Here is a 24,196-nt window from a genome sequence, read left to right as displayed (position 1 = left end):
CCCGCCCCCCTAAAAAACCCTGTAAAGCAATTAATCTATATTGGATATCACTGACAATTATCTATTTTTAGAGTTCATCAGCCCAGCCACTAAACATTCTACAGAGCAAGCCCCAAGCTTAAGTCTGATTAGTGTCACGGGGGAACAGTCTTCCAACTGCTATTAGTCTTGCTAGATGGCACCATCACATTAAAGGGAAATGAGCACTGACTGATTGTTCTCCCTATTGCAAGTAATGTTTCTTCCTGACTCTTACTTACGTTGGCAAATCAGTTATGAATATCATAGTAGCACTGTGCTAGTGACACTTCCATCCTTTAGGATACCTTTCCACCTCAAAAGAGGTTTGTCTCTACATGTGCATATATGCACTACTGCAGACATAAAAGATAAGTGTAAGCATATTAACTGTGGCTTTCTGGTAGTCTACAGGTTTTGGCAGAAGATGAAATCTAAAACATAACTAAGCCTCAAAATCCTGCAAAGATTGCTTCTAGCTTTCAATTCACTTATTATGGATGCTATTCTAAATGTTGTTCAGAGTAAGCCTGCTGAAATTAATGAACCCAATCTTGTCATGTTCTGAATGCAACACTGTGTTTCTGCGCACAATTACCGGCACACGGTGAGATTTATTTCTGAGTAGGGATGGCAGGGAAATTCAGTTCTGTTTGCATTTAAAAGTGAACCTACCTTGCTCAGACTTTCTGAAAAAATATATGAACTGAAACACTGCCATCCATCAGAATTCAGACTTTTCCAAATTTTGCAATGCAGTTCTCCAGTCCAATAATGTTTACAAAAATGCATATACTACAATGAAATGTGCATAAAAATGCAATATATGAGGGGAAATTGCTCTGCGTATATTCCACAGAACTCTGTACAAAAATGTGTATACTAGGAGAAACTTACTAATGAATTTTCATGATGACTTTTTTAAAGAAAAAAAAATCAAACTCCTATGGAAATGTGGAGAACTGAATTTAAGATGGATAAGAAATTGGGAGAAACTGATATTGGCATTTTTGCCCATCCCTGTTCTTGAAGAAACATGTCTAGGATTAGGCTGCAAGCATGACGGTAGCCATTGCTCTAGACTTCATTATTTCCATCAGCCTTGTGGAAGCATCATATTTAAATGTGGTAGTCCTGCATTATTGTTTTTTGAATTTCTTCTTGAAATTAAAGACAGTGTATCTTTTGCATTATGTGCTGATTTCATTTGAGCAATATCAGCCTCTTGCCCGTGTTTGATATAGAAATAGTGACCATTCCAACCCTCCTTTTGTGATTAGTTCTGCATACAGGAAAGCGGTGGTTTATCATTTGTCCTGTTGTGGAAAATCCAGCGGCTGAAGCACCAGAATTCACTTCATCAGCTCCTCAAAGTGCAAAACAGGCCGACGCTCCAGGTACTTGAGAACTTTAAAGATTTAAGAACAAATCATAGAATTCCTATATGTTCCTGTCCTTCCAGGCACTTACACAAAAATCATAGCATAAGATAGAAAACTCGCTACCTTTTAAAAACTCATTTACTATTTTTCAAAAAGGAAACACATGGGAAAGTGAAAAGAAATAGCAGGAAAGCATTTAAAACTAACTACGTGGCCAATAAAAATATATTTGGATTTATTCAAGATACCATCTTCAGGATTTTCATTTCTTTTGTCACCAGGGTTTGATGGGCCACAATCAATAATGCAGAGGCAGTTGCATGCAGAAGCCATCCACAAATGTGTGGGTCCCATAGCTTTAAAGTAGCAATTAGCTTTCCCCGGAAAAGGCATTTATTTCAATCATTCATTACTCAAGAGAATTGGAATAGCCAAGGGCAAGCGGAACAAGTTAGAGGCAAATTAGTGTCAAAACCTTGCTACAAAAGAGTACGCATTTATGAACATTGAACTTGATCCTTTTTGTTTTACATGCGTAGATGTAATTGAAGTTCCTGTCACATAAATGAATTTTAAAGACTCTGTAATGCATGCACCACCTTGTTATTAATCTCAATTTTCCAGTTGGTTGAAATGGGGCAGTGCATCATTACTACTAATAGCCAATAAAGGGCAATACGTCTTACATTAGAAAAATTGCTATATATAGCTGTAATAGTAAGCAGGACTAGCCTGTCTTTATGATCATGTTTTAGCTGTAGATGTAAAACAAAATGTACACAATATTCTTGTTTACATACAGAAAATCATCTGTTTTAAAACTGCTTAAATACAAGGAGAGCACTTCAGCTGTTTAAAGCGTTTTATCATTCTGCTCTTACATTTCTGGTCATATGTTTGAGGCTCCATTTGAGGCTACAAACGGAAGTGCCATTCTCTGAACTCAGGGTTTCCTTTTCTGTTATTTACAGATGTAGAACAGTCGGATGATCAGCAGCAGAGCTCTACAGCAACAGACAAACCCACAAACACAGCCCATCAGCAGCTTTCAGGTCAAAGGAGCGCCACGGACAGCCCCAAAGCAACTCCTGCTCCTCCTCCTGCTCCTCTGACACAAGTCTCCACTGCAGCACCAACCTCCCTTCCACAGGTCCAGCCAGAAACATCCACTGCAACACCCCCAGTGACAGCTCCATGTGCTCCAGAACAGGTTGCTGACAACACAGGCCAACCAGAGTACCCTCCGCAACAACAGCCTGTTGCATCCAGTCAGCCTGGTACACCTGCTGCCCCCAGTGCAACTTCACTCGAAGAACGTCCTGAGGCTCAGCTTCCTCTAAATCCCCCATTGCAGGCACTCCAACGAATAGATGAAAACCCGTGTGTCCCTGAGACAGAGGCTGAACAGGGGACTGCTGGGCTGCCAGAGCCGATCCAGACTGTTCCTGCACAGGCAGCAGAAGCCTGCCCACTCCCTGCTGTCTCTGATGCAACTATTTTGGAACACCAGCCTCCAACACAAATCCTCAACTTGCCAGACAGCAGTCAGCCTAGTCAGATGCCTCCTTCCTTTGCAAGCCAGGCAGTTCCTGTGTCTGCTGTCCCCGATCCTCTGATTCTAGCAGCACCTCAGCTTTCAAGTCCCCCTCACTCATCAGCAGCTACATCCCAGTTACAAACCCAGTCCCAGCCCTCGTCATCTGCTGGCCTTGCAGTTAGCGGGCCTCAGCCGCCTTGTGCTGTAGAATCAGACGGTGAAGGGCCACCGAGAGTTGATTTTGCTGACAACACAATAAAGAGTCTGGATGAGAAGCTGCGCAACTTGCTCTACCAGGAGTATGTCCCGACATCTTCTGCATCTGCAGCAACACCGGACAGCTTTGTACCTATAGACCAAGGAGATGGTGAATTTAACTTGGCACCTTTGCCTGCGCTTGTGTTGGACCTGAAAGTTCCTGCAGCTGGCATGGATGTTACGTCAGCTGAGGATCAACCTGAACTCACCACGTCTCCTGTTCCGGCAAGTCAACCTGTGGCTGTGGTGCCTGTGGTACCACTGACACAGAAATCATGCAAACCTCTGCTAAGAGTGCTGCAGTTTATGGGCTTTGTAAACCAGAATTCAGAAACGAAGAGCCGATGGTAGCCTTTTTCAAACTATTGCACTTGTTATGCTGTGTGGTCTGCTTCACAAAGCAAATACATGGTTCTCAGTTATTGGTGCAAATTTAAAAAATATTCTTTCTTTGTGGTGTACAATACATGCCTTCATCAAACATTGCAAACTCACTGTCATTATCCTTAAGAGACAAAAACCAAACTTGTCATTTGAGAGGGGTGCATTGTGTTTCAGGCTATTTGAGGTCTAACTACCAAGATAGTACAAAGTCCTCTTAATTTTTTTTTAAAAGTAAAGTTTACTTCCTCCTCCACTCAAAATGTTCTATGCACAGAGAAAAAAATCTGGTGCCCATGATCAAAATAAATTCTAATGTGTTGTTACCATTGGCCCTTACTTTCTGAACATTGGTGAAACCAAGCCTTATTTTAAACTTAACATTTTTTTTAAACTAAGAGATTGTTTATTGGAATATGAGAATGAAAATAAGGTATACTGCATTCATAGCCTTATTTCTCTCATTTGGCTGGCTGCTCATTATTTGATGTATAGGATTTTGCCAAAGGTGAGATCAAGGTAGGAATTCTGTGCTCTTCCTTCTTCCCAAGTCTAATGAAGAAGTCTGCATGTAGATATTGACTCTGCAATATCTTTTGCCCCTTTCTAGTGGGTTCTATTTCCCAAGGAAGATTTCCTATTCCGATAAACACATTTATCAGTACATTTATTAACTTCTTCCTGTAGTGATAGAAGTGAGGAGAGGCATGCACAAATCTGACATCTGCTCCTAATCTCACCCTGGGAAGAATTTGGGGCAAAGTAACAAGTGTGGGACATGGGTGGCGCTGTGGGTTAAACCACAGAGCCTAGGACTTGCTAATCAGAAGGGCGGCTGTTCGAATCCCCGCCACGGGGTGAGCTCCCGTTGCTCTGTCCCTTCCTCTGCCAACCTAGCAGTTCGAAAGCACGTCAAAGTGCAAGTAGATAAATAGGTACTGCTCCGGCAGGAAGGTAAACGGTGTTTCCGTGTGCTGCTCTGGTTCACCAGAAGGGGCTTAGTCATGCTGGCCACATGACCTGGAAGCTGTATGCCGGCTCCCTCGGCCAATAAAGCGAGATGAGAGCCACAACCCCAGAGTTGGTCACGACTGGACCTGATGGTCAGGGGTCCCTTTACCTTTACCTTTAACAAGTGAACAGATTTTTTTTTTTTTTAAATGAAAGCTACATGGAGCTGAGTTGTCAAAAGAATCCATTTACATGTTGGGATCCTGAACTGCCAAAAGCCTAATAGGGCCCACCCTAATATCAGTTGTTGTGATGTTATTTTGGCCAGCAGCATGAACACATGTTGAATATTAGCTCTGTGAATTCATTATTACATCCACACTATTGCATACTTAGTTGAATCCCACCCTATGAAACTTTTCTCCAGCGTATGGGTTCATTCAGCTAAGGGTAAAGGCCTTAGTTCCAGAGACTGGAGAGCATGAGAGAGATGTGCTTTAGCCATTTGCTAGTCCCTACACTCTTTAACCAGGATTTGGCACACTACCAACTTTGGCTGATAGTGCCCTATTAGTGCAGTCTGGCACCTCCTGGGTGCCATAACCACATGAAATGCCTACCTTCTTTATAAGGCGTTAATCAGGGGTGGGCCAAAGGCGAATAACAAATTCAATTGATTATCCTTGGCGTATGGATGATTTCACAATCGTAACTAGATTCCCCCAGAATTTATTAAAAATTGCAATATACACCTAAACACGCCGCACATATTATGTCATACTTATGACTCGAACACTGGAATTTAATGAATTGGTGTTTGTGAGTCGAGAACCCACCACCCACCTAGGGATAAATAAGACACAAGGACACATGTATTTTAGGCTAATGGGCTAAATAAGGCCACAGCTTTATTGGTTACAGCATGTAAGTGGTATTGGCTTAGGCATTGGATCAAACAATCAATATATGACTCCACCCAACTCAGTGGGGAGTCATTTGAAGGTTAACAAACAGTGGAAGGAGCTTGTTGATGCAAATACAACTGGAAGCTTCCCCTGATGTCACTGGGGGTCGTGCCATGGCCCTAGCCACCAGCAGGGCATCAGACAGGATCCACGACCCCCAGATTCAGCTATCTAAGAAAGACTAACATGGAACCTGGAAAATGGAAGAAAGCAGGTTACTGGTGTGTGATATACCTGTTTTAGGATAAATATGAAATAAGCTTGAGAGACGATGCATACATATTTCTATGTAAATCAAACATTCTGCTTTCTTTTGAAAGGTTAATTTGTATTATGGTCCTTTTATTAAAGGTGAGAAAAGCAGAAGTTACTTCTACCAGCATCCAGCCCTCAGAAATAACTCATGGATCAACAAGCAGAGCAGGTAGCATCAATGAATTTAATGTCTATTCTTCCTAATAGATACCCTTCAGACCAACTAACATCAATGACTGGCAATAATTCTAGGAATCAAATTATGTGCAGTTGGGAATGTTCCTTCAGATATAGCTTCAGCAACTACATCAGAAACTTAAATATTTGCCTTTATTCATATGTAACTACTTACTAGTTATGCATAAGGATATGTTATAATATATCTAAATTTTTAACATATGATACAAAATATGGTACATTTAAACCCAGTTTGGATAATACTTGCTCCAACATGTAATGTGTGAATGAGATCACATTAATTTGACCTCATGGACTTGGCCGATAAACATTATATTTTATATATATATATATATATATATATGCACACCCTATTCAAATTTGGCATAGATCTAGCTGCTATACAAGTCTTTTTCTACACACAGACAGAAGGTAGGGAAAAGTATTTCCAAATATACTGAGGAGTGCACTCATCCCACCTCCCATTTATTTATTTATTTATTTATTTATGAGAAGGAAGTCATGGCTTTTAATAAAAATCACATTGGGTGTTTTTGTAGATAACTGAGTGCCTTTTAAAGGGTTTTGTTTTAGTACCAATTAGAATCTGAAAGATACTGACTGATATTTCGCCATGCAGAATCTCAAGCAAATGGAGAAATGTTTTTCTTGCTATTAACTGAAATGCATTCTTGAGCATCCTAACTCCTTTCTGGGAGCAACAGGGTGAATAGAACAGCAGAACTACTGGCACATTAGAAACCTTGCCACTTGCACAGGTCAAGGCAGAAGGTAGAGGGGAACTTAATCCCCCCCTTTTTTTGCTGCACCAGATCTCTGGCAGCTGGACCCCTTAGGCTCCAGCAGATTCTTGGCCAGACCAACTCTGCCCCCAAAATGCTGCTGTTTCATCCCGTTTCAGCTATTGCTGGTAGGAACACCGTCAGTGGTAGTATTGACTCTGCCATGCTTTCTGCAGCTATAGCTCAGGCCTCTGCACAGGCAGAGATCCTATCCCCTGCCTGCTGATGAGAAACCCCCTAGCTCCTAATCCCTTCAAGTATCATGGATTAAGATTGCACCTTTATTCTTTCAAATATAATTATGTTTTAAAAAGAGGCAAGCATTATACAAGTGTTATTAATCCAGGGCAAAAAAATCATCATCATCAACAACAACAACAACAGCCAATATCAACCTGTCACAATAGCGAAGAAAAGGTTTAAGGAAAAAATCATAGACATCTTTATACAGAATCTGATTTATATTTCCAGTTGCCAAATTACCTGACCTGTGTACATATATACCTCTGACCCTTCTTAATGTGGCCAGAGGTGGCATGTGCAGACTGCATGACCATCTGTGATCTGCATAACTTTCCCCGTATGAACTAGATGCTATAGCGTAGATGCAAAAGGTGGAGGTTTGAACATATATACCTATTGTGTTCAAAGTCAGTCCACCCTCATATTTTGAAATCTAGAATGCTGAAAGTAATTTGTCATGGACTGGGAGGATGTAAAATGTGTAGATGCAGCCTGATCTGCTGAGGAGCTACATGTATTAAACTCACCCACCGTGGGCACATCTCCTTCCTTTAGACCTTGCTTCCATAGGGTGAATGCATGAAAAGGCAAGGACAATTATCGCACATATAGTATTGGAATCAAGCCTACAATTCAAGCTTACACATGTTCAATGTTTTTATGTGTAAGCTCTATTGCAAATCAAACACCCACAGATCAGGCACTGGGGCTGATCATGTACTCACTGTGGGTGGGGCAAGCAGCTATGATCTCATTCCTTTATCACATATATTCAGTTGTGCTGCCCAGGGAGCCCTTTTAAGGACCAAAATATAGGGTGTAAAAGATTTTATAAGGCTTATCAGAGCTGCTAAGCATATCCCTTGCGTGCAGATAAACATCCAATTCTTTCCATTAAAGCCTTCTTAATCTTTTTCATTCAATTCTACAGAGAAATGTGGAAATGCCCAGTTCATTACACTGAACTTCTGTCAGAATATTCAAAGGTGGGGGAGAGAGCTCCTGTGCTTAGGTCTTGCTTGCAGATTTCCCACGGGCATCTGGTTGGTCACTTGTGTCAACAGAATGCTGGATCAGATGGGCCAGCAGGCTCTTCTTATAGTCTTACATCATGAATGTTGGGATGGTTTCAAAACTTGCATCTGCCATCATAATTTACATGGTGTTCTATAGACATGAGCTGTAATCTTGCACACTGCTATGACCCATTGACACCGGGATTTCAGCCTTGTGCAACATCTATGCACGATACCATTAAGCTATGTGTGCGTTGTGTGTGCTTTTTTAAAAAAAATGTCTGCTCATATGTGTGTCCATTTTTGTTTCCAATGCATTAAACAGGACAAGCTGCAAACATTACTTCCGCTTCTGTTGGCACACCATCAGGACTCCCTCAGGTATTCTGAACTTACAATTTACCTGTGTATTGTTTTCCTTTCTACATTTTCATCTCATTCTTACAGCACTTGGTGTTAGAGCACCTGCTTTACATACAAGAAGTCCCAAATTCAATCTCTCCCATATCAAGATAGGGTTGGAAAAGACTCCTGCTAGATACCCTGAGTTGCTGCCATCAGTATACAGAAATTGACAAATGATCTGGCACACCACAAGGCAGCTTTCCATGTTCTCGTGTAGTAATCAAAACTAGGGCTGGTGACATAATGTGCTGCACAAGTGCTGCACAAGCTACTCACCCTTTTTCTGCCACTCACCCTTTTTCTGCCACTCACCCTTTCTCTGCACCCACAGATCTGACTCAGAGGGTCCCCAATCATTGAGCAGATTTTGAGGGTGTGTGGTAGGCTGGCGAGGGAAGAGGAAAGTGAAGTTCCGTTGCATAAGTGGAAGTCCGTTACACAGGTGTAACAGCAGCATTAGATACAGCCCATGTTCTCCAACTAGACTGTGTTCTTGTATGTTACTTCAGGTTGCTCAGAAAGATGCTTCTAAGAGGAGTGAAAAGGAAAATACTGCGCCATTACTTGAAGAGAAAAGTAAATCTGAAAAGGATGACTCTGTGGACTCGAGCTGTAGTGAGAAACAAGCTGAAACACACGACAGCACACCAGCAAAAACTATTGGCAGATTTTCAGTGGTCAGTACACAGGATGAGTTAACTTTACCACCTGTGCATTCCTTGAGATACTCTGCGCCACCAGATGTTTATCTAGATGATCAACCTTCTAGCCCTGATGTGAAGACTTCTTTGCGGCGTGTGCAGACAGCATCCTCTATCGATGTACTTTGTGGTCAGGATTCTAGTGATTCTGGCGATGAATCTCTTCAAAGGAAACCAGCTGCAGCTCCACCATCACCACAGAGCAGTAGTGCAGGAAATGACTACGTGAAAAAGACCTCATCTTTTCTGCAAAAGTCTGGAAAGTCCAGTTCACAAGGCCTTGATTCTCCTAATGGTCATGGATCAAAAATCCCAACCATCAACATAACTTCTTTCCATTCACAATCATCATATGTGAGCAGTGACAATGACTCAGAGTTTGAAGATGCAGACATGAAGAAAGAATTGCAGCACCTGAGGGAAAAGTATGTTTCATTTCCATCAGAATGTCTGGTGTCATTTTGTGCGTTTGTGATATTTTTACAGCACTTAATCCGTTTCTGTTTCTTTCCTGCGCGTTTATTACAAGTTGGAGTTGCTTGATATTACAAGTAAATCAACTTCCTTCTTTTGGCCTAGTTCTCCTGAGCTGGCAGTCAAGTATCTGGCCGGCATCACGTAAGGTTAAAGGTGAAGGACTGAGGTTGAAGGATGGCTTCAAAGGAGGATTAGACAAATACATGGAGGCTGTCAGTGGCTGCTAACACTGATGCCTATGTTCTACCTCCATTGTTAAGAGGCAGCATGCCTCTGAATACCAGTTGCTGGAATTCAGGAGAGGAGAGCGCTGTTGTGCTCAGGTCCCGCTTGCAGGCTTCCCATGGGCATCTGGTTGGCGACTGTGAGAAATGGAGAGTGGACCCAGTGGCTGGTCTAGCAGGCTCTGGTTTATGTTCTTCAGTTGGAGCAGCTTATTCCCCTTCTCTTCATTTTATAGGTTTTTTCCATTCTTGAAGATAGAATTGTTCTATGTTATATACACTTAGTCTGAAGTGGTAGAGTCCCGACACAGTAAGAACTAGGCCTATATCAGAACATCTGAGAAGGAACAAGGTCATCATGACCCAGGACACTTGTGGATGATAGCTTAATATAAAGTAAACACAGTTTTTCTTTCCATTAACAGGACGCATCTTCCAGCTCTCCCTCCTCCTACATGTCCCTAAAACCGTTCCTCTTTCTCTCACTATTCTGTTGCCCTCATCTAACTTCATGTGAAGCTGTGGTCCTGTCCTCTTCTAAAACCACATAGCCTGTCATTTCTCCTCCTTTCCGTCACAGTATCAACCTACGCCTTTCATCTAACTCCTCCCCTTCTGTATTCATATATGCCACTGTTCACCCTATTTCATATCCCAGTCTCCCTCTCCAATTTCTCTTCTGACCTTTAACTTCTCCTTTTTGCATATTTCAGCTTCCTTCTTACTTTGTTTCCTCCAACTCTGCTGTTGATCACATTACATTACATTTATTTAATTACTTAATTTCTACACCACCCTATCTCCCAACAGTGGCCACCTTCAGCATTTCACTAATGCTACTTTCACCCAAATCACCAGTAATTTCCTTGTGGAGAAAGGGAGGATGCTCAGGAAAGCCTTGCACACCTATTTCTTGTCCAACAGCTGCCCAACAGCCCTGCAGTGCTGCCAGCTGGGTTTTACTATTCTGTAGTTGCTACCACTACCACCCTGTTTTGGTTGCCTACAGCCTCAGAAAAGGAGGAGCAACCAGGACTATTCAGTTAGTTGTTCAATCCTGGCATCCTGGACCAGTGCACCTCCAGCCAATCCGTCGCCATTTCTTATCATGACTACTGCAACCTTCTCCTGTTTGGTTTTCCATTTTCTTAACTTGGTCCCCTCACCTCTGTTCCACACTCTTTCAAAATAATTCACCCTTTTCATTGCTCTTCTCATGTGTCATTCCTTTTTGAAGCTCTGCACTGGCTTCCTGTCCACTCCTGCATCATGCACAAGCTTTTCATTATTAACTTTTAATAGCCTTCATGGTCATGCCTCTTTTTCTTTTCCTACACAGGATTTTTTGTGTGTGTCCCAGGTGGTATTATATGACTGGTTTTCTACTGAAATATTTGCTTAACTCAGAGTTTGGGATATATCCCATGCAGTGTGCACGAAAAAGACTGCCTGTGATCCTAATGTGGATAGTATGTACAAATTATATATTAGACATATGCTGTGTGTGTGTGTGTGTGTGTGTGTGTCTTTTATGTGCACGCACACACACACATGCACACAGCCTTCTGGATCAGGCAAATGACCCATCTAGCGCAGAATCCTGTTCTTACAGCTGCCAAACAGAAGCCTGTGGGAAACCTGCAGGCAGGATCCAAGCCCTCGCCCCTCCTGTGGTTTCCAGCAACAAGTATTCAAAAGCATTGGTGCCTCCAAGGGTGGAGGCAGAGCATAGCCCTCATGGCTAGTAGCATCCCATAGCCTTCTCCTACTTAAACCTCTCTAATCCTCTTTCAGAACCATCCAGCTTGGTGACCATCACTGCCTCCTGTTGGAGTGAGTCCCATAGTTCAGCTCTGCACCGCGTGAAGAAGTCATTTATTTTCTCTGTCCTGAATCTTCCAACATTCAGCTTCATCAGTGGTCCATGAGTTCTAGTGTTATGAGAGAGGGAGGAAAACTTTTCTCTATGTGCTTTCTGCATAATTTTATAGATGTCTATCAGGTCGCCTCTTATTGCAACCTTTCTTCATAGGGGAGTTGCTCCATCCCCTTGATTATTTTCGTGGTGCTTTTCTGAACCTTTTCCAACACACACACACACACACACACACATTTAAGCAGCGCTTTGAATTTGATGTAACAACCTGTTTCTGTTCTTCAGACACATGAAAGAAATTACTGAGCTGCAGACTCAGCAGAAGAAAGAAATAGAAGCCCTGTACATCCGGCTGGGGAAGCCTTTACCACCAAATATCGGGTTCCTTCATTCTGCCCCGCCAACTGGCCGTCGACGAAGAACCAGCAAGAGCAAATTAAAAACTGGGAAATTAATCAATCCTGTTGTTCAACAGCTCAAAACAACAACATCCAGTACAAGTACGTACATCAGATAACTTTCTCCTATGAGTAACTTTACCAGTGCTATCCTTTTGCTGCCACATGTTTATGAAGTGCACATGATGTGTAGTGAAAAGCATCTGTGTCAATTTTACATTTGCATTGTTCTCGCAGAGAGACTCAAGATTTCAAATTGAGGACTTCTTTTGTAAGGCAGTGGTTTTGGGTTTTTTTACACTTGCACTATTTGACCCCAGAACAAACGAAGGCCTGTTAAAATGGATTTACTTAGACTGACCTTTAGCACATTTTCCTGTTGAGTAAATTAACATGTAAATCCAGCACTGAAGCAACATTAAACACCACCGCAGCAACAGCATACGGAAACATTTGTAAAACCTTATTTCTAGGTATAAGACTGTGTCTTGATTAGAAAATGGTATTCTTCTGCCTGGTTGCAGCTTAGTCTTTATGGTCTGAGCATGATCCAGCTCAGTACTGGGGAAGCACCAGGCCCGATAGAGTTCTCCTTATGTCTTTCTTCCTCTTGGCACGCCAAGCCATTAGTAGGCATGTGGAGGGTGGCATGCACGGAAGAAGCATGACATTCAAGTTCCTCCACATGTGGCTGTACCTATATAGGATATACGGTATTTATATTAACATCAGTAATAGCAAAAGACCATTTTTTCTAAAAAAAATAAAATAAAATTGGGGGGGGGGGAACCACCCTAATTCTCATAATGCACTTAAAAACCCTACAGACTGTTTTATGATTTAGTTGCTTTTTGTTTCTGTTGGGTGGTATTCAACTAATTTTTACACAGAATAGACCCACTGATATGAATGAACATGACCACATTATGTGCATTAATTTCAGTAGTTGCGGGTCCAGGCATTGTGCTCCCCATTCCCCAACCTCAGATAAATAAAAGACCACTAAGACTGGGTTTGGATCGAAACAGGTCACAACTTTATTGAATACAGATGAAAGAGGTTTGGCTTGGGCATGGGACAATCAAAATACTTCCGGCCCGCCCACTGGAAGTGACACATAGGTCAATCCAGGCGGGGGTTCCTAAGACTTACATCAAATAGGGTGACCCCCGAATCCCTTTAATGGGATACCCCAGCATTTGGAGCAGCAGGCGAAAACTACAACCCCCCTCTCCATCCAAGACAAAGGATTGCCCCAATGCCCAACTAAGTTGCAACGATTGCTATGAGGTAGGCAAAACCACCAGGTTGGAGCCAATTCGCCCGGTGGACAAATTCCTACCCAGCCCCATAAAACGGCGACCACAGCAAAGTCCTTGACTATCAACTTGAACCAAGGGTGGGGAACCCGACGAGGGAAAAGCAGGTAGGGCCCCAGGTGTGGGCCATTTAAATGGTCAGGGAGCGGACCCAAGGGAAGCCTTCCCACTCCTTCGGCTCCACCCCCTCGCCAAGCCCATGTCCTAGCCTGCATCCCCATTCACCAGGCCAGGATTTGGCTTACGCCCACACCACCTGTCGGGAAGGGGCACTGATGTTAGGATTCTCTTATCAGGAGGCCCAGTGGAACCTCTGCTGTCCCTCAACACTGCCTCACTGAAAGGGTGAGTGGACTTGGAACTCAATGTAGTGCTGAGGAGATTGCTGGTGGAATACAGTCCTCCACACCCCACACTGTTCTGTGGAATCTTCCAAGAGCAGATCTGAGGGAGGGGTGTGGGGTATGGCAGCCAAGTCCCCTTGCACTAGCAGGAGTTCTTGCATTGGCTTCTCCTAGTGGAATGGGGTAGATGACTTAGCTTTTTAACTTTTGTTTTATTATTTCTGTATACTAGGCTGAAGATATGATGGGTGATATTAAAAAGCACCTTTTAACTTTCATGTTCCCACCTCTCATTTTTGTCTGCCCAAAAGGAAGAATGTGCTACCCTTGGGAATCACCCACTTCCCGCAGTCTTTGCTGTAGCTAATGTGGGGCATATTCCCTACAACCTTTGCATAGAAAATGCTGTAGCATTTTTCCATACTAAGTTATGAACTTTTTGTGTTTGAAACTTGTTTACATGGGGATTTTTTGCTTCCATCCCATATGTTTCCACCACTGTCAGCAGTTTTAAAGTAAATTGGGGACAGAGGGAGAGAATCCTTGTAAAACTCTTTAATATCTTCATTACCCTGCCTACTCATTGTGTAAAAGTTGATAGGTGAAGACCATCTTTTCTCCCTAATCTCTGTTCTCCAGAGAATGGGACAATGAAATTCAGTATTTTAATTATTATTTCCCACTAATTTCTACTTAAAAACGTGAAGGCCATTGTAGTTCCTGGAGAAAGGGAGGACGGGTTTTGCTCAGCCATTCCATCTGATAGAGTGGCTTGATCTTGCACTGTTTTTCTGAAATGATTCCTTTCAGTCTTCCCCCAACTGCCCTCAACCCAGGTGAGCAGTATTGCTTTTTTCTCACAATGCAGGAGTGCAGTTTCATCTCTGCCCTTTATCCAGTTTCTTCTTCTTCTAGGGTTATTCATTCATAGGATGTTGGGAAATGAAGCAAGCTTCTTCAGGGAAGTGATGGTCTCTCCTTTCCCTGGAGATCATTTTAAGGGAAGGCCAGATGAGTTCCTGTGAAAATGGATTTAAGTCTGGGTGGCTGGGGGGTGGGGTGCATTCCGCCCAGACTCTGGATGGACTAAGACTATAATCCTTTATGTACCTACTTGGGAGTGAATCCCACTGCATAAACCTTTAGTTATTTCTGAGTGGTCATGCGTAGGATGAGGCTGCGAGTAGCTCCTTCAAGTCTCATGTATCTTAAAGAATCCAGACAATAACAACACTGTTTTGTGTCCCCATTTTGTGTGCCCATTGGGGTTTTCATCTTGTGTTTCCCAAACAGCAGTCTTTCACAAACACATACATACACCAGATTTCTAAAATACCCTTTTTAAAAATAGTTTGGATATGGCAATGGAAAAGTCCTGAAAAACCTTTGCCATCACCTAATGTAGCTCTCTCAGTCATGGCATCCATCAGTAATCCTATGTAGGTCTACTCAGATGTAAAATCTCACTGCATTCAGTGGGGTTAGTCAGCATACAAACATAGCTTATGTCCAAAAAATGTAAAATGGTGTAGCTGTGCAAATTTTGTTGGACCAACTTCTATTGTTTCCAACCAGCATGACCACAGGTCAGAGACATTAGTAGACAGCATGGTGGAGCAGCTGCACTCGCCTGACCCATTGACAACTTAATCACTGCTGTTTACTAGAAGGTGGTGCCAGGGTGAGGTGGTAGGAAGGTCAGCACGGTGCAAACACTAGATTGGTTTTACTGGTGTGTTTGCATTGTGCCAAACTTCCCACCTCCTCACCTTCTCCTTCTTGGTAAGGAGAAGTGATTCAGCTGTTGGGAGATCAGGTGAGTACCACTATGCCACCCACTACTGGTCAGGGATCATAGGAATTGTAGTCCAAGGATACCTGTAGGCCCATAGCTTAGCTAAAGGCCCATAGCTTAGCTTAGCTATGGGCCTATTGTAAAGCTACTGTTTTAAAGCTACTTCTATTGTAAAGCTGCTGTCAGTGTTATTTCATATTATATTGGCATCAACACTTGCAAACTGAACAGCAGGTTGGTTACCTGCAGTTGGAAGTGTTTCAACTGTGCAGCTTCATGCAGCTGTAGATTTCTTGCACTGCTTCAAAATATTTGAAGCGTTCTTCAGTAATGACCCACTAGTTGCAGCCAATCTTGTTTCTTGGCGTTTGGTGATTTTTGCATGTCTCCTTTTTTAGGTAGTGTATCAGACTGCAAAGACACTCTGGCTAAAGAAAATGCTAAAGCTCAGACTGGTTCTACTGAAGCAGCAGCACTAACTTCGTCCACATCAGCCATACTTGGAAAGTCAGTTCAGACACAGCAACCCTGCTCTGTCAAGGCTTCCTTGTCCACTGACATCTGCTCTGGATTAGCTACTGAGGGAGGCGATGCCCATGAAAATTCTGCCCAAGGTGATTCTATATACTTGGGGTCGTCATTCCTTCTATACTGAGATTAGCAATTATTTCAACATTAAAAGTGAATTTGTATGACGTTGGGAGTTGCTCAGCACACTGACTTGGGCAAGTTACCGTCTCACAGTCTAATCTACTTTATAGAGCGGTTAATAGGATAAATGTGATAAGAACAGAAAGGGTCCTATAGTGAGGATAACATTATTATAATGGGTCTTCAAGTATCGTGAAATTGTAGATGTCCAAGTCATTAATGCATCTTTTGATTATGAGCAATATTTGAAAGGTTAGTAGTGTGTCGAAAATGAAGGTATCACCTGTCTTAGATTCACATTATAGAAGAATTGCCAGTTTTCAAGGAATTGTACATCTTTTTTAAAAAATAAGGAAATGGTCCTTTGTACATTTAAACAATTTGGTAGGAGGGAAAGGCTGGCTTACTTTTCTTTTGGTCCATATTCTTAGATCCAAATCTGGTGCAGAATTTTGTTCCTAAGACATTCTTTCATATTGGGCCTATGCAAATATAGCATGGGAGCAATTAAGCTTTTACCACCTTGCAAGTTAGTTCCGTTATTCTCATGGGTTTCTGGCTTAACTAGAAGATCTCTATCTCATTTGAGACACAGTTTCATATAATTGTAGTATTCGTATCTTGCAGTGCACAGTTCCATAGATTAGTCACGATATGTGTAGCAATATTTGTTGCAAAGTGTAATGATGATTAAAAAAACAATACTTTACTCAGTTCTGCATGTCCTGCCAAACTAATCCTACAAAGTATCTATTTTCTTCTGCTGTTATTTTTTGCATCCTTTTGCATATAGCCAATGAACTTACTCCTCTTTGGCAAGGCTAAAATGGAGATGTGGATGATAAACTAACAAAGCTGATATGACTGATGGTGACAACTGATCTCAGCTATTTGTACTTTATAAGTGTCTTTGTTTTCTTCCCTTTATATTCATTTGCAGGCTGGACGGTTTTCCACCAAACGTCTGAGAGAGTGACCTATAAATCTAGTAGCAAACCTCGTACCAGATTCCTCAGTGGACCTGTGTCTTTGTCCATCTGTTTGTATTTGTTCTTTTGTATTTTATCATAGCCCATCTTTCTTTTGTCCCCCTTTTTCCAAAACTCATTTTCATATATATATCTAAAACGTTTGACCGGGTGTCCCTATTCCCCCCCTAGACACTCTCTTTGATTTCCTTCTTTAAAAGTTAATCATCATTGACACTATTTTTATTTATTTATTTATTATTTATTTATTTCACGTGGAAAGCTTTTGTGCACTGCTTTTGGCTCATGCCTGGGTAAACCAAAAGCATGTGTGGAAGATCTCATAATTTATTCTATAGCCTTATGGCAAATCTTACCCTGGACATATCTTTTATGTGATTTTACGTTTAAGTAACTTTTAATTTCCAATGTGGCAGTTATAAATGTCTGCTGTCCCAGTTCCAGCGATACCAAAAAGAAATCCAACGTTCTGTAGACGAATGGTCTCTTTCACACATGTTTGGACTATGAAGACATGCATGTAGCAAGCTGACACAATACTAGAAGGTCACTGAAGGGTATAACTTCTGCACAAGGGCTGTATTCAAACAATATACAGTACTGTTTATATCCACCCTTTTTATTACTGTTACTATTATTATTATTTTATTTGTTCTATCCCTTGCATGTGGAAATGCTGAGAAATGCTCCTGCTAGTTTTTTTTTAAACATCTTTTATGAGCAGTATTTTCTCCCCCCACACACAATGTATACTTTGGGTTTCTTTAAGTGAATTTTGTTAAATGCAACTGTTGAGTTATTCTGCTACAAAGTGCAGTGTGGCTTTTATTGTTAACTCACCTAGCTGGAGCACTTTACTCGGTTGATTTTTACTATGACCTTACGTGACCTCAGAGATGAAGTCAATAAGCAGTTCATCAAAGCACAGAATATTTTTTTAAAGAAAAATTAAAGTTCTAATGGCACTCTAGAATGTTTCACTGATACAATGTCTGGGTTGATTTCAAATAGCTGTACAACTAAAAGCAAGCAGATGTTTCCTTAATTGTACAAGTATACCAATTGGCAGTTCAATCAACTCTCACATATATTTAACTTTTTTAAAGCAGGTATTAATTATAAGGCAAATAGATTTTTTTACTGTGCAGCCAAGGTACATTGCACTGATAAGGTGATCTAGACCTTTGTTACATGTAGTGCCAAAAAACAGGGACAGCGTTTTGGTAACTAAACATCCAGTTAATTTAGTGTTCATTTCCATTTGTATCAAACTTTTACCATTGGAACTGCATTTTTTATCATTATTGAGGTGATGCAGATCAAAGGCACAAGACTACTCAAAATGCATCCTCCTTGATTCCCAAATAATTATATTTTTTATTTTAAAACTTCATTAATATTTAATTATAAAGGGCTGGTGAGAACTGATACATATAGAGATCCGCATATGAAGCAAGTCACCTTAAACTTTAACAGTACTTTCAAGATCTAGAACTAATGGATAATATCCAACTAAGTTATACACATAATAGTTGATTTCAATGGGTCACGTACAAGTATGATCAACATTGGATATTGCTCAGTGTTACTGAAATTTTCTGTATATAATTATTCTTGTTAACAATCTGGATATGCTTGTAACTTTTTCTATAGTCACAAGTAGTCAGAATAGTTCCATTTGTCTTCTACACCTTTGCTGTACACAATCCATTCTAATTTTAAACATTAAATGTTCTTAGCATTTGGTTCCATGACAGTAATGACAAAGATAACACACAACTTACATTCTTAAACTAGTCATTTTAACTAATCACATGAGCCCTCAATTTTTTAGCATGTATTTATTAGGTGATTTATTGGTGATGCAATTCTTTAGCAAAGCATTCTAAAGGGAAAACAAATCAATTAATTGAATATGCTATCAGATGTTATCATCTGGTTTGAAAGCAGAGAGTGGATGTGATCTATTGGGTGAACTTTGCCATTTTTAATAAATCTTTTGCCCAAAGTTAGATGTCGTTAGACTGAATCTCACATATAATTTGACATCATCCGTTTCAAGTTATCTGGCTAGTGTAGCAAAGAACAACCTCGATTTTGATGCCCAGGACACACAAAAGGATAATGTGACCACCACAATATCTGACACCATTCAGTTGTCCAACACAATGAATCGGCTGCCTGATTTCTATTTCTATTTTATTTATTTATTTTAGAGCTTTATACCTCATCAGTTCCCAGAGCAGTTAACAAAAGTTAAAAACAAAACAAAACAAAAGCATTAAAACGCCACTGCGTAAAAGCAGTTGACTTCATAGTCTAGACCCCAATGTTTCTCATTTTAGCTGGTCCTCACCTCTGTCTGCACGTGCATAAACATCGTTGAGCAAGCATCATATCGGATAATGAATTTCGACTTCCATTAAAATAAAAAGTAACTGTCTTGTCCCTCCCATTGTGGAGAAACACTTGGGCATGGTGGGCTAAGTCTTCTGAAGGTTCATAGCATTTTAGCCCCTTGTCCAAGGACAACCTTTCCATTCTCCTCATGCTTCTTTCCCTTGAGCAAGACTAGTATGGCCACATTTCAGTTTTTTTAAAAAAAGCCTTACATGCATTTGGAGCAAAAAAAATTTTTTTTCCCCCTATCTGAATTTTAATTTCCATAAAAAGAAAGTTCTCGAAAGTACAGAGTACTTTCCAGATTCCCCTCCCTACTGTAGGCTGAAGTGTTGCTTTTCTGTAGTGCAAACTCTTTCCTTGCATTTTGCTGGGATGATATATTGGTTGATACTTCAGCAATCATCAAAAAGGTTGACTTGTACTCTCCTCCTTGATTATATACATATCTGAAGGGCATGACAGAAACTCCATATACTGCCTTTTAGTGGGACTAAAGTGGTACCTTGAAATCATGTCTAGAAAAATACCTAATTCTGATGGCAGTTTGCATAGCAATAGAATTTTATTTATTTCTTTTAAAAGATGACAGACATTTTTTAAAATGTGTATCTAATGTACCTTTCTATTTACATTGTAATTCAGTTAAGCTGATGCATGGCAAGAAGAATTCTTACCATGCAGTTGATGTGAATTTTGATTCCTCTTCTCCTGGAAATAACATAACTTTGCATACAGTCACTGAGGGAAAATGGGAACATTCCCAAAGAAAGGGATGTCTTAACAGTTAATATGAATGAAAAAAATACTTTCAGTTTGTTTGATTAAAGATATCATCCTGTTGGTGCTGTTTGAAAGAGTTCTAGCCGAATCAAGCAGCTAATGTTACTTCCTAAAGAGAAAAGTGTTCCCCAACTCAAGAAAGTAATAGCTGGTCCAGCTCTGCCATGTTTATTTGGACAAAATATCTCCCTCACATCATAACTGAAGGTCCCTCTTCTTTACAGGGATGGGTTGTGGAGGTGTGAGGGATACATCTGGTGTGGAAGTTCTATTCTTTACTTATTACACTTAAATTCAATATTGGTCATCATTCCTGAAGTAAAAATACTATTGTTGGCTTTCATACCCAGGGCATTTCTTGTCCCATTTTACATGCAGTATCAACAGATGTGGAGTAATCTAGCCTGGTTTTATTTTTCAGGCACAAAACACAATTTCTGACTTGTGTACAGTAGCATGTGGAGTCTGCTTGGAATACTTAATGACATTCAGCAAAATGCTAATTAACTGTTTCATATGGCTAAGAGAAATGTGCAGTAAGGGCCTCTCCCTAGTTTATAGTAGCATGAGGCTGCAGGTAAAGCAGGTAGGACTGTTTGGCAAGGCATGCTTTTGTTTAGCATGTCATCCAAACCTCGGTTGGTGGTTTAGTTCTCTCCAGGCAAACCATGAACTGTAACCAAGGTTTGTCCTAGAGTTGTAGCTCATGATTTGTCTGGGAAAGTGAAACCTTGAGCACTGGTTAAAACAACCCACCAAGCCAGACCATGGCTTAGTTCAGTGCAGTACAGCAGCAGAATGACTCAAACAACAACATGGCTTTGTCTATCTGCTTAATATTGAGGTGTTTTTTTTTTAAAAAAATAGTTTAAGGAATCTAGTAATTAAATAGATAGCAAATGATGCTCTCTTCAGAGTTCTCCCTTAGAAGTACTTAACATTTGGAAAATGAGCAGTACATCACTGAATGTATCATAGCATCTCACCAAGCTTTTGAAACTGATGAATTGGAATACCCCCCAATAGATCTATTAGAATCCAGATGCATTTTGAACATATTATAGAGATTAGAGGGCTCAGTATTTTGTATTTGGACACATAATTTGAATTGGATGGTCCTCAGCTCTGCAGAACTTTGTGGTCTTGTAAAAACAATATATAGCCAGCTTAGTTTTGCCTTTTTCTTAATATTTATTATTCATTGATTAATCAGATGAATATAGTTTTGAAGCACAATTAAAACAGGCACCAACATATTTTTTAAAATGTGCTTTTTAAAATTCACCTTAGATTTGCGCAGGTCCAAATAAAAACTGCATAGCATTTGTTTGGATAGCATCAAATTTCTGTAGGTTTTGAGCTGCCCAGTTATTTCTTCTTTTCACACCTGAACTGCTGACTTTCTGTCTGTTCCTTCTTGCATAATGGTTACTTTTTTGTTGTTTAAAAATGCAGATTTTCCATCAGACTTTTTTCTTTCCCCCCTTTTTAGTCTTGCCTAACTCTGTATGTCTTGTATCATTTTACCTTGTAGGGTCCACCCTGAAACGACTATGTCTAGGCAAAGATCACAGTAGTAGTAACTATCCCTCTCTCTTTTGTTTTTTGGGTTTTTGTTATTTCTTTCTGAGCATGAGCTGCTTTATTTAAATGTAATCTAGTGGTTTATTTAAACAACAGGCGTTGCATTCATGATCGTATTAAGTTAGGCTGCATCTGAATTAAGTGCAGGTATCCTTTTGGCAGCTTTGCATGCTGGTGATGCTTTGGGATGCCTGCATGTTGCAAGATGATCTTAATCTCAGTATGTACATGTGTGTATATGAGACAAAGCTGGGTAGTGTGCTCATCTAATATGTCAATTAACACTGCTTCTTTACAATGCTGTTTTGCTGCTGGTTGGCTAATGCAACCTAACACTTCCTCACACCTATTGAGATGCTTGAAGTACTGAATAGTTGCTGGGAGTCAATCCTTGGAAAAAAGAACTTACCTTTTCATGGGTTCGTTTTTTCAAAAGAACCTAAGAATTCACAAAAGTTTGGAGCACAATTATTTTTAAAGGAAGGTGCGAGTGTTCATTCGAACAAATCACTAATTGATTTACCTATAGCACACATCACAGTCTCCATGGCAGCAGAAATAAGACTATAGCACATTCGCTCATCATAAATAATGTCATTTCAATATAGCTTTGAACTTTTTTGCTTCAAATTGGTATTTTTAGGAATTAGAATTCAAATATTTTTCAAAAAATTAAAAAAGCATTCATTTTAGATTCACCTACCAAACAATATTAGAGACTGTTTCACTTTATGTTAGATATTGGTTTTATCATCTTGCTGTGAATAAATTGTAGTTCAACATTAGGTATCCGAGTTTCAGGATGTAAGTGAGATAATTGTTTCCACAGCCAAGCTACATTACATTACTATATACTGGGTATATGTAGACACCATGTTTCTAATCTCCAAATCATGGTTTGATGAATCAGTAACATGACATCTGACTGTTACTATGTGTAATTTATTACCACTGCTGGTGCCTATAGGTATAGCACATTTATCTTTAAAAGTTTGTCATGTAAAATATTTAAACTGCTTTGTAAACTTGGAAAGAGAAATGGAATGAGAAACATGGGAGTTTTGTGGAAGCAAGAAGGTTTGGATGGCAGCAGATGTACTTTTTCCTTGAGTCATTTAGGGTTTCTTCAGAATCAGAATTTACATGAAGGATGGGATTTCACCAGCCTAGACTGGAAATAAAGAAAACTTGAATCCATCTTATCAGCTTTTTTAGGAGGGTAATTGGGGTCCTGGATAGGTAATCTGTAAATCCCAAACCAATCATGGTGTTGCTTATTAAAGTGGAGCCAATTATGATTGTGCAGAGCATGAGTAATATATCCCTGATATCTGTGTCATCTTTAGGTTATCCATATTTCCTTTTCTATTCTTCTCCCCTCTGTCAATTCCAGTGGATTTGCATAAAGACATACTCACCAATATTTAAATTTTTTTGGATGAAAAAGTTGTTTACAGTGCCATTTCGAAAGCTGCACCTAACTGGTGAAATGCATATCATTTCTTAAACCATTTTTGAAGCAAAAACAGTTCTTCAGGAGAAGCAGCTGGGTGAAAACCAGATAGTTGTGTGGTTGTAGAACTGTTGTGCGATGAAGTAAACAAAAGCAAAAGTGGAAAGTAGTACGGCTTTGTTGATGCGTGCAGCTGATTCTTATCTTTCTGTGGCATCTTAGGATCCTCGACAAACAGCCTTGTAGCATATCCGGACCCTCTTCCACAAACAACGCTGCAAGTACAAGTACAAGCCAACAACAGCAACAACAAGAAAGGAACTTTCACAGATGATCTCCACAAACTGGTGGATCAATGGACAAGCAAAACCGTGGGAGCTGTGCAGGCGAAACCATCCTTAAATCAACTTAAGCAGAACCAAAAGCGGCAAGACATGGAGCCAAAGGCTAACCCCATGCAGACACAGAATGAGACGTGTGGAGTAAGTGGCGCTCCTTGAAGAGCGTTACCTTTTACTTTGTGTCTGAAAGCGATTGCAGAGCTGGTGTTTGGAGGACATAAGCTTAAGGAGCATTTTCCATATAAATATCCATTTCACTTCATTAATTATTAAAAATAGCTTACGAATTTTTATCTACTTGGACTTCATCTTGACACTGTTTGGTTCAGTATATAACTTTTTACAAATGGAGAATTGTGACAAAATGAAGAATACGAATGGAGAATAGTTGATACACAGCAATACATTTACTGGTAATCAAATGTTGCTTTGTCTTAAAACAAATTTAAACAATGGTTGCTGAAGTTTTT

The 24,196-nt window shown here is 40.4% G+C and overlaps 1 protein-coding gene across 14 annotated transcripts in view; it reads left to right on the top strand.

Moving 5' to 3' along the window:
* Positions 1–24,196, top strand: part of WNK2 (WNK lysine deficient protein kinase 2) — a 122,959-nt gene that overhangs the window by 78,632 nt on the left and 20,131 nt on the right. For 10 of the 14 annotated variants that reach the window (XM_080996645.1, XM_080996655.1, XM_080996656.1 and 7 more), the window contains 10 exons: positions 1,299–1,415; positions 2,372–3,420; positions 5,844–5,916; positions 8,312–8,367; positions 8,901–9,517; positions 11,955–12,169; positions 15,924–16,139; positions 17,117–17,215; positions 21,883–21,927; positions 23,608–23,867. In XM_080996645.1, the coding sequence (XP_080852771.1) occupies positions 1,299–1,415; positions 2,372–3,420; positions 5,844–5,916; positions 8,312–8,367; positions 8,901–9,517; positions 11,955–12,169; positions 15,924–16,139; positions 17,117–17,215; positions 21,883–21,927; positions 23,608–23,867 (2,747 nt within the window). Of the gene's footprint in view, positions 1–1,298; positions 1,416–2,371; positions 3,421–5,843; positions 5,917–8,311; positions 8,368–8,900; positions 9,518–11,954; positions 12,170–15,923; positions 16,140–17,116; positions 17,216–21,882; positions 21,928–23,607; positions 24,140–24,196 lie in introns of those variants that run through there. The other 4 variants (XR_013983311.1, XM_080996652.1, XM_080996647.1 and 1 more) reach the window with 4 other exon arrangements.

The sequence above is a fragment of the Podarcis pityusensis genome (assembly GCF_964106645.2).
Source record: "Podarcis pityusensis genome assembly, chromosome: 2".
NCBI classification, from domain to species: domain Eukaryota; kingdom Metazoa; phylum Chordata; class Lepidosauria; order Squamata; family Lacertidae; genus Podarcis; species Podarcis pityusensis.
Note: the sequence above shows the minus strand (reverse complement) of the source record. Positions and strands in the feature narration are given on the sequence as shown.